At 39.7% G+C, this 12171-nt stretch overlaps 1 protein-coding gene across 6 annotated transcripts in view; it reads right to left on the reverse strand.

Annotated features, from left to right (window-relative positions):
- The window catches only part of LOC139749432 (uncharacterized), a 457243-nt gene that overhangs the window by 214375 nt on the left and 230697 nt on the right, over positions 1 to 12171 (reverse strand). For all 6 annotated transcript variants that reach the window (XM_071663280.1, XM_071663279.1, XM_071663278.1 and 3 more), the window contains one exon: positions 3734 to 3853. In XM_071663280.1, the coding sequence (XP_071519381.1) occupies positions 3734 to 3853 (120 nt within the window). The remainder of the gene's footprint in view (positions 1 to 3733; positions 3854 to 12171) is intronic.

Below are 12171 nucleotides of genomic sequence, written 5' to 3' on the forward strand. Positions count from 1 at the left end.
AAATCACCACCGCAGAAACATCAGTATTCATAAAGACCTCGCATTTAAGATGCTGCTTTGTTTATCATTTTACAGGTTCTAACTTCTCATGTCCTTATGGTGTCTTCCCATTTATGATGCCATGACAGTACCAGGCACCCTTCTCATGGCTCCCCATGAGGTCTGTCTCATGTGGGACACAGTCTCAGTTAAGTTGTGCCTGGGGAGTCTATCCTACACTTACAACAATTTACTGAAACTAATGGGGGGGGCCTTATCTTGCTTACAGTCTACCCTACTCAAGTTTTACACCAGTGTTGCTCCTCCTCCAACTTTGTTAGGACAGTGGATATGGAAATTGAATAGTACCTGTGTGATTCTGTATGACATAATAGAAGACACTGAATCTCCAGTGAATATAAATGCCAGGAAGAACATGAAAAAGCAGACGAGAAGCAAAAGAGGTCTGTTAAATTTCAAAGGGTCACTCCAATCATATTTGTTCAGTATTGCTACTCAGGAAGAACTAAATTCAGTTAGGAATCAGGGTCAATCTTTACAATTTCAACAACTTCTTAACAACAGGTATATCAAGGGTGAAGCTAAGATCTTAAAAGAACATTCCAAACATCTGAATGACATCATGCTAACTATTAATAACTTAACAGGTAGAACTATTGTCAAAATCTGTTAATTCCTTATATGTTTTAGTGACTATTTCCACATATGTTGATATTTCATAAACTCAAATCAAGTATTATGCACATTATTTCACTGTCTTAATAGAAGATGTTAATAATTTGGTAAACCAAGTTATCATGCCATTATTTTTTCACTTTTAGGAACTCACACATATTATTCACCAAGCAATGACACAATTTGGTTGCACCACAGCTATGTTCAGTATTGCTACTCAGGAAGAACTAAATTCAGTTAGGAATCAGGGTCAATCTTTACAATTTCAACAACTTCTTAACAACAGGTATATCAAGGGTGAAGCTAAGATCTTAAAAGAACATTCCAAACATCTGAATGACATCATGCTAACTATTAATAACTTAACAGGTAGAACTATTGTCAAAATCTGTTAATTCCTTATATGTTTTAGTGACTATTTCCACATATGTTGATACTTCATAAACTCAAATCAAGTATTATGCACATTATTTCACTGTCTTAATAGAAGATGTTAATAATTTGGTAAACCAAGTTATCATGCCATTATTTTTTCACTTTTAGGAACTCACACATATTATTCACCAAGCAATGACACAATTTGGTTGCACCACAGCTATCCCTTTACAACATGTGGCAAGTTATTACTCTTTACTAACAGTTGATGTGATTCTGGAAGCAGTCATTATCCATATACCATTCATTGACTCAGATACTTACAGCCTTGTAAATGTAATACCATTCCCTTTTAATTATACAAAAGAGTAGCAAAGAACTATCATTCTTACTATGGACATGAACTTTCTCTTAATGTCAATTCCTCATTGATTGCATATCTCTCCTCAGATGATTTAGCATTGTGTCACAAACCATTGCTCGACAACTTGATTTGCCCTCCTAATAATATGGTGTTCAATACCCTACAAACAAATCTGTGTGACTACTTACTTTCTGGACCCAAACAAAGTGTTCTTAATCTTTGTTCTTTTAAAGAAACTGTTGTCAACAAACCTTGGATTGAGAGTATGGACCATCATCATACTCTTATCAGTCTCAATTTCAAATTGTTTGGCACCCATGATCATTACTTGTGACAGATTAATAAAACTATCTCGAGCATAGAACGAATCTTCCATAACATTAATTTCTCACTTATTGATGAAGTAAAAATTCAAAGTCTTCTATCCAAAGTTGAGGACGATTTAGAATCTTAAATGGACATTCTAACTTTCGTTCCTAATGAGTGCACTCCTAATACTTCTGGAATTTCAGTAATTTCATTATCTACTGCATTCATATTGCTATTCACATAATTCATCTTATATTGGTGTCTGCGACACAGAATGTCTTATACAATATTTCCTGAACCCACACTGGATATTCAGAAAAAAGTCACAGCAGCCCTTCCTTATTTCAGGAAAACTTTGACTTCAGAATAATATACATTCAATGAGTTGCCTGGATTTTTGTATCCTCTTTACTTCTGTCAATTAATTTGTATATTGTACTTTTATGCTATTCATAGTATCTGTATGTGTCATTTCTTGCCCTATTTACAGTCTATGCAAATTTTATATATGTGACTTCATGAGTACTCTAATTTTTAGTATGGTACATGTTACCCCTGTTCTCAAATATACTTAGATGATACAAAGGATAACTATTGTAACTAACTATCATTTGCTTATTTTTGCACTCTTATACTTAATACTATTTCATGTATAACCATAGCTTATCATGGCTCGAAGTAGTTTAAGCCAGGATGTGGCCAAACAAAATGTAAGACTAATGCATGCATGCCAATACTTTTTCTACTTGTTATTATCATTTTACTGTGAGTTAGATATACTTAGTTGCATCACACAGAATGTTCCCATGAACTCACCATTCTCATGGGCCACTGTTAATCAGGATGTTTGAACATGTAAGAGCTGATCTGTTATATAAAAACGTTGTGCTGACAAATGGTTGAATGTGTTTAAAGGCTTCCCATGGACTCACTGTTCCCACAAGCCACTGTTCATCAAGATGTTTGAACATGTAAGAGCTGATCTGTTTATTTGAATACATTATCAAATGGGTGTTGATGGACTCCAATATAACCCCTGTCAGTACTACCAGAGGGGACACACAGCTCAACCTCGTCACACCATTCACTAGTGTGTGTCATATGACCATAAGGCCCGAAGTACTGTAAATGTACGTAACTATTTTTCTAACAGAACTGTACAGGCCACCTGATCTTCAATGAGTACCATGGAATGAAGAAAGACCCAATCTCCTTCTTACCAACTCAGCCTTACAAGTGGTAGCTCCCTTACCAGCTTTGTTTCACTCAGATATAGAACATCTAAGTCCCTGTCTTCAAACATACCACATATCTACCCCTTTTTCTCATTTTGGATACATCCAAACATATTCAGACATCCTAACCTGAGCCCTCAAGGAGGATGAGCACTCCTCACTTAGCTCCTTCTGTTCCAACTTTTATAAACTGAAAAACAAAAGGGTAAGGGTTTTGCTCCAGCCCTTCGAAGTTGCCTTCTGTGACAAGCAGGGAATAAGAGGGAATATTTTTTCTCCACTATAATGTGCAAAAAATATGTGAATGATATATATGGGATTTCTAAAATCACTCTTGAAAAAAAAATGCAATCTTTTTAAGCATATGTAGAACAAAATCACTCCTAAAAAAAACTCGCCATAAATTCATATAAATAAGGAGCATCCATGTCACCAGCCAAAGCCCTCCCCTGTGAACTCAACATCCTCCCACACCAATATGGAGGAAATCACACTAAGACTTAAATAACATAAGATGCAGAAATGTTCTGCAAGAGAAAAACCTAATTTTTTCCAATGTGTGAGAGTTATTTCATAGGAATTGTGCAGTTTAATGTTTGAGTAAACATATCAGCAATCCCTTCTTCAGTGAAGTTCAAAACATTCAAAAACATATCACAGTTGTTTTATTACTGCCACTAGACCAAAATGTTCCGTATTAATCAACCTGCATTAAACAATCTTAACATTCATCACTAATCAGTACTATACGTAACATCTATGAAAGTAATCTCACCTCTCATAGTCTCTGTGCCTATGGGACTCTTTTCTCTCCACCTCACGGGACCTTGATGTTACAGGTGAACGACGTTCTCTTCGTGGTTCCACATATTCTTCCATGCGATCCTTTTCATATCTTATTCCACAGAAATAAAAGTTCCTTTATATCAAAATACATTACTCATTAATATATCTCATACAAAAATAAGTCTCCCCCCTACATGAGACAGCAACATGAAAAAGTTACTAATGGCCTCATTTGCACACATTCTCTCTCTTGCTATTGTGCATGATGTACAAAATCTATAACCCACCATCCACAGAAAGTTTCCTTCACTTCATCCTTCCTAATCCTTCTTGGTCTCTCTCTCTCTGCTTAACTACACCATTTCTAACATATGGATCCATTTTGTCAGTCTTTCTTCACTCATCCATTCCATATGTCTGAGCCATGTCAGCATATCCCGGTTAACTCTTTCAATCAAATTGCACTTACTATCACACTTGTCTCATACTGTCATGACAAACATGTTCACACTGCCCCACAGTGCATATTCTTAAGCATTCCATTTCCAACAAGTCTACGTCCTTTCATTCTTTTGCACTAAAAGCCTAAGACTCACTTCCTTACAACACTATTGGGACTGAGGAACTAGTAGATTTTCAAATATACCCATCTTTGCTCTAAAAGACTGACTTCTCCTTCCCCACACTCCTCAACGTACCCAGGAACTTTGCCACCTCTCCTACCCTATGACTCACTTCAGTCCCCAAGGTCCCATCAGTTGCCTCATAAACTCCAAGACACCTGAAGCACTCTCCTTCCACCCCCATATTAAAATGAAATCCTTTTGTCTCATCCCCCATGGCACCTAGTTACCTAACTCATGTTTACTCTCAATTTTCTTTCACACACTTTCTCAAACTATGTTATCAGCTTCTGAAGTCTCTCTCCACTGGAGGCTTCCATCTGAGCTAAATCTATCTAACTATACCTCTGATGCTTATTCCCTCTGGGTACTCCCTCAAGGGGGTGGCCATGGCAAAAAAGGTCTCCATAACTGGTTAACTCTAGAACTGTCATCTACAAACAGCAAACAATTCATCTCCCAAGATTCCCAACTCCCAACATACAGGAGACTTATCTCACACTCTAAGACTTTTACATTTATCTCCCTCACCATCCTGTCAATGAACAGATCAAACACCCACAGTGACATAACACATTCTTTATGAACACCCACCTTCACTGGAAAAAAACTCACTCACCTCTCTTCCTATTCCCACACATAACTTACTTTCCGGGTAAAAAAAGCGTTACTGTGATTAGTACTTAACATTTACACCACATATTTGAAACATCTGCCACTGGGACTTCTCTATCTATCCAACCATGTACTTTCTTCAGATCTATAGATTTTTTTTACTTTATTATACTTAATCGAAGTCTCCCACATTAGCGGGTAGTGCAAGGAAACAGACGAGGAGTGGCCCAACTCACCCACATACATATGTATATACATAAATGCCCACACATGCACATATACATACATATACATTTCAATGCATACATCCATATATATATATACAAATGTACATATCCATACTTGCTGCCTTCATCCATTCCTGCCGCAATCCAAGAAATAGTCCCCCCACCCCCCAACGAGGCAGTGCTAGGAACAAGCAAAAAAGGCTATATTCATTCACACTCAGACTCTAACTGTCAAGTGTAATGCACCAAAACCACAGATCCCTTTCCAAATCCAGGCCCCACACACCTTTCCATGGTTTACCCAAGATGCTTCACATGCCCCGGTTCAATCCCTTGACAGCACATCGACCCTGGTACACCACATCGTTCCAATTAAATCTATTCCTTGCACACCTTTCACCCTCCTGTATGTTCAGGCCCCGATCACTCAAAATCTTTTTCACTCCATCCCTCCATCTCCAATTTGGTCTCCAACTTCTCCTTCTTCCCTCCACCTCAGACACATATATCCTCATTGTCAATCATTCCTCACTCTTTCTCTCCATGTGTCCAAACCATTTTAACACATTGTCTTCTACTCTCTCAACCACACTCTTTTTATTACCACACATCTCTCTTACCCTTTCATTACTTACTCGATCAAACCACCTCACACCATACACTGTCCTCAAACATTTCATTTCCAACACGTCCATCCTCCTCCACACAACCCTATCTATAGTCCATGCCTCACAACCATACAACATTGCTGGAACCACTATTCCTTCAAACATACCCAATTTTGCTCTCCAAGATAATGTTCTCACCTTTCACACATTCTTCAATGCTCCCAGAATCTTCGCTCCCTCACCCACCCTGTGACTCACTTCCACTTCCATGGTTCCATTCAATGCTAAGTCCACTCCCAGATATCTAAAACACTTCACTTCCTCCAGTTTTTCTCCATTCAAACTTACCTCCCAATCAACTTGTCCCTCAACCCTACTGAACCTAATAACCTTGCTCTTATTCGCATTTACTCGCAGCTTTCTTCGTTCACGCACTTTACCAAACTCAGACACCAACCTCTGCAGTTTCTCACCCGAATCAGCCACCTGTGCTGTATCAGCAGCAAACAACAACTGACTCACTTCCCAGGCCCTCTCATCCACAACAGACTGCATACTTGTCCCTCTCTCCAAAACCTTGCATTCACTTCCCTAACCACCCCGTCCATAAAGAAATCAAACAACCATAGAGACATCACACACCCCTGCTGCAAACAGACATTCATTGGGAACCAATCACTTTCCTTTCTTTCTACTCGTACACATGCCTTACATTCTCGATAAAAACTTTTCACTGCTTCTACCAACTTACCTCCCACACCATATACTCTTAAAACCTTCCACAAAGCTTCTCTATCCACCCTATCACATGCCTTCTCCAGATCCATAAATGCTACACACAAATCCATTTGTTTTTCTAAGTATTTCTCACATACATTCTTCAAAGAAAACACCTGATCCTTACATCCTCTACCACTTCTGAAACCACACTGCTCTTCCCCAATCTGATGCTCTGTACATGCCTTTACCCTCTCAATCAATACCCTCCCATATAATTTCCCAGGAATACTCAACAAATTCATGCCTCTGTAATTTGAACACTCACCTTTATCCCCTTTGCCTTAGCACAATGGCACTATGCATGCATTCCGCCAATCCTCAGGCTCTTCACCATGATCCATACGTACATTGAATATCCTTACCAACCTATCAACAGCACAGTCACCCCCTCTTTTTATAACTTCCACTGCAATACCATCCAAACCAACCGCCTTGCCGGCTTTCATCTTTCGCAAAGCTTTCACTACCTCTTCTCTGTTCATCAAGCCATTCTCCCTGACCCTCTCATTTCGCACATCACCCCAACCAAAACCCCCTATATCTACCACTCTATCATCAAACACATCCAACAAACCTTCAAAATGTTCACTCCGCCTCCTTCTCACTTCATCACTACCTGTTATTACCTCCCCATTTGCCCTTTTCAACGATGTTCCTATTTGTTCTCTTGTCTTACACACGTTATTTACCTCCTTCCAAAACATCTTTCTATTCTCCCTAAAATTTAATGATACTCTCTCACCCCAACTCTCATTTGCCCTCTATTTTACCTCTTGCACCTTTCTCTTGACCTCCTGCTGCCTTCTGTTATACATCTCCCAGTCACTTCCACTACTTCCCTGCAAAAATCGTCCAAATGCCTCTCTCTTCTCTTTCACTAACAATCTTACTTCACCATTCATTACCCTTTCTTACTCACCCTTTCTTACTTCTTCATCATTCGTTACCCTTTCTAATCTGCCCACCTCCCGCCTTTCTCATGCCACATGCATCTTTTGCGCAAGCCATCACTGGTTCCCTAAATATATCCCATTCCTCCCCCACTCCCCTTACATCATTAGCTCTCAACTTTTGCCATTCTGCACTCAATCTCTCTTAGTACTTCCTCACATAATTCTCCTTTCCAAGCTCACTTATTCTCACCACTCTCTTCTCCCCAACATTCTCTCTTCTTTTCTGAAAACCTTTACAAATCTTCACCTTCACCTCCACAAGTTAGTGATCAGACATCCCTCCAGCTGCCTCTTTCAGCACATTAACATCCAAAAGTTTCTTTTACATGCCTATCAATTAACACATAATCCAATAACACCCTCTGGCCATCTCTCCTACTCACATATGCATTCTTATGTTTATCTCTTTTTAAACCAGGTATTCCAAATCACCAGTCCTTTTTCAACACACAAATCCACAAGCTCTTCACCATTTCCATTTACAACAATGAACACCCCATGTACACCAACTATACCCTCAATTGCCACATCACTCACTTTTGCATTCAGATCGCCCATCACTATAACCTGGTTTCGTGCATCAAAGCTGCTAACACACACACTCAGCTGCTCCCAGATGCATAGGCTCTAATAATAACCCATCTCTCTCTCCACCACTTTCAGTTTTACCCATATCAATCTAGAGTTTACTTTCTTACTAACCTGCTCCAGGAGGAAAGCTACTCCTTCCTTTGCTCTTGTCCTCTCACTATCCCCTGAGTTTACTCCCAAGACATTCCAAAACCACTCTTCCCCTTTACCCTTGAGCTTCATTTCACTCAGAGCCAAAACATCCAGTTTCCTTTCCTCAAACCTATCTCTCCTTTTTTCTCATCTTGGTTACATCCACACATATTTAGACATCCCAATCTGAGCTTTCGAGGAAGATGAGCACTCCCCGCATGACTCCTCCTTCTGTTTCCCCTTTTAAAAATTCAAATACACAGATGTCTCATATAATTCACTCTCATTCTCCAAGTTCTTCTCAAAAATATTCTTCAAAGTAATCATCTGGTCCACACATTCTTAACCTTTCTTGAAGCCACTCTGCTCCCCATTCAGATGCTCTGTGCATGATACCACCCTTTCAATCAACACTCTCCTGTACACCTTACCAGGTACACTCAGCACTTATACTTCTGTAATTCGAGTATTTGCATTCTTTCAGTCAATTTGCACCTCAACTTTGGCCACACATGTAATGAAGAGTCCAACTAAGCAATCATAATGCTATTAAACTCTTTCCTGAGAAATACAAACTGCAATTCCTTCCTCCTGCCATTTTGCCACACTTTGTCTTATGCAAAGTTTTCACCATCCCTTTACACAATATCATTTACTCTGCATGCCACCTCAACTGAAAAATACCAAAGCCACCACTCTTTGTATCTAATACATTCAAAATTCCTTCAAAATGCTCACTCCAATCTATTTTTGCCTCTTCTCAACCTGTCACCAGTTTCCCATCTGCTCCCATCACTGCTGTCTTTATTTGTTCTCTTGTATTCCTTACACTATTCACCTCAAGCAAAAAGATTTTCTCATTATCTTTGAAGTTTATCAATACTCCCTCATTCCATCTCCCATCTGCCCTCTTATTCAACTCTCATATCTTTCTCCTGGCCTCCTGTTGCATTCTCTTCTCCACATCCCAATCATTCATACTCCTTCCAGCAGATACCATCCATAATCTCTCTTCTTTCCCTAGCAATCCAACTTCCTTACTAACCCATTCTGCACATGCCCATATCCTACTTTCCACATGCCACAAATTCTACTTAAAAGCACTGTTTCTCTTAGTACCTTTCACTCCCCTCATTTCATATACTCTCACCCCATGCTACTCATCACTCAAGTCTCACTTGCTACATCTGCACAGAGACTTCTTGTCGACACTCACTCACTTTCACTGCTAAGACCACCACATTTCCTTCTATAACTACAATGAATTTTCACTGCTATGTCCACCACATTTCCTTCTCCTATAACAACTATAATTTTTCAAACATGCCTTCACCTAGAAATGATCAGACGTGTCATCTGCCACCCTTCTCAATATGTTTACCTTCAACAATCTCTCTTTTGCATGCCTATCAATCCGCATATAATCCAGTAATATCCACTGACCTCTAATCCCAGTCAACGATGTGTTCTTATATATGCATATATTCAAAACAAGTATTCCCAATCTCTCAGCTCACAGCTCAAAAAGCATTTTTCTATTTTCATTCACAGTGGGTATATCAACTGCCACATCACCTACTCTCACATTCAGATCTTTAAGAAACGAAATCTGATCCCTTGCTTCTAACTAAACTCCCAATACCATGTCTAGCCTCTCAAAAAACATTACTTTCTTCTTCACTCCTTTCACTACAAGGTGCTTAAGCACTAACAACCACCTATAGGTGCCTAAGCACTAATAACCACCCACCTCTCATAGTATATTCTTGTTCCAACCCACATCAATCTTAAACTAAATTCCTTATAATCTTTAACACAGTTTCACAGCTCCTCCTCCATCATAAGTGGTACACCACCTTCCTTTGCTCCTGCTCTCAAAACTACCGCTATATATCATATCATAGCAAATATAATACTGAATACTGTAATTAGCATAAGGAGAGGACGACTAAAAGGATGTACATATTGAAAGTGGAGGCGACAAGGAAAAAAGGGAAACTAAGAAAGAGATGGAAGGATGGAATGAAAGATGCTTTGAGGTGTTAGGGTCTCAACATGCAGAAGGGTGTTGGGCATACATAGGACAGAGGGATCTGGAGTAATGTAGTACACATGGGGCAAGGTGCTTTCAGTTAGGTCAGGGAATTCCATAGAAAGGTCTGTGGGGTCTGATTGTGGACTGGGGGCAAGTGAGTGGATGTAAGCAAATGAGGCCATTCTTCATCCCTTCCTTGTGCTACCTCATCAAACATGAGAAACAGCAAACAAGCATGAAAAAAACACTACAAATATCCCTCAAACTTCAATCCATCCACTTAATATAATTAATCTTAAATTCATTATGTGCAGACAGAAATACAACTTTTCTGAGAAAATGTTTTCCACAACTGAAGCTTCCAGTCTCATTTCCACAGAATGGAAAAGGGGAAGGATGCCCAACATCCTATGGTAAACTTTTTTTGTTTGATTGCCATCTCCTATATCAGTGAAGAAGTAACAGGAACATAAAGAGAAAGGTCAAATTCGTTCACATTCATTTTCTAGCTGTCATGTGCAAATGCACTGAAACCACAGACCCGTATCCACAACTAAGCCCCAGAGATGTTTCCATGGTTTCCCTCAGGTTCTTCACATGCATTGGTTCAATACACCAATATCATGTCAACCCCTGTATACCACATCATTCCAATTCACTCAATCCATGCAAGCCTTCCTCCTTCCTGCATGTTCAGGTGCTGATCGATCAAAATCTTTTTCACTCCATCCTTCTGTCTCCAATTTGGTCTCTCCCTTTCCTTGGCCCTTCACACATATATCCTACTTGTCAACCTCTCCTTACTTATTTTCTCCATATGACCAAACCATTTCAGCATACCCTTTTCAGCTCTCTCAACCACATTCTTTTTATCACCACATCCCTCTCTTAACTTTTATTGCTTACTCAATCAAAGCACCTCACACCACATATTGCCCTCATATATTTCCTCTAGAAACCCTTCCCTCCTTGTATCTTACCTTTCTAAAAGGGGAAACAGAAGGAGTCACGCAGGGGGTGCTCATCCTCTTCGAAGGCTCAGACTGGGGTGTCTAAATGTGTGTGGATGTACCCAAGATGAGGAAAAAGGAGAGATAGGTGGTACATTTGAGGAAAGGAACCTGGATGTTTTGGCTCAGAGTGAAACGAAGCTCAAGGGTAAAGGGGAAAAGTCGTTTGGGAATGTTATGGGAGTAAAATCAGCGGTTGGTGAGAGGACAAGAGCAAAGGAAGGAGTAGCACTACTCCTGAAACAGGAGTTGTAGGAGTATATGATAGAGTGTAAGAAAGTAAACTCTAGATTGACATGGGTAAAACTGAAAGTGGACGGAGAGAGATGGGTAATTACTGGGGCCTATGCACCTGGGCATGAGAAGAAAGATCATGAGGGGCAAGTGTTTTGGGAGCAGCTGAGTGAGTGTGTTAGCAGTCTTGATGCATGAGACTGGGTGATTTGAATGCAAAGGCGAGTAATATGGCAGGTGAGGGAATATTTGGTGTACATGGGGTGTTCAGTGTTCTAAATGGAAATGGTGAAGAGCTTGTAGTATTGTGTGCTGAAGATGGACTGGTGATTAGGAATACCTGGTATAAAAAGAGATAAACATAAGTATACAAAAGTAAGTAGGAGAGATGGCCAGAGAGCGTTATTTGATTACGTGCTACTTGATAAGCGCATGAAAGAGAGACTTTTGAATGTTAATGTGCTGAGAGGTGCAACTGGAGGGATGTCTGATCATTATCTTGTGGAGGCGAAGGTAAAGATTTGTAGAGGTTTTCAGAAAAGAAGAGAGAATGTTGGGGTGAAGAGAGTGGTGAGAGTAAGTAAGCTTGGGAAGGAGACTTGTGTGAGGAAGTACTAGG

This window comes from Panulirus ornatus, chromosome 7 (assembly GCF_036320965.1).
Source record: "Panulirus ornatus isolate Po-2019 chromosome 7, ASM3632096v1, whole genome shotgun sequence".
In the NCBI taxonomy this organism is placed as follows: Eukaryota; Metazoa; Arthropoda; class Malacostraca; order Decapoda; family Palinuridae; genus Panulirus; species Panulirus ornatus.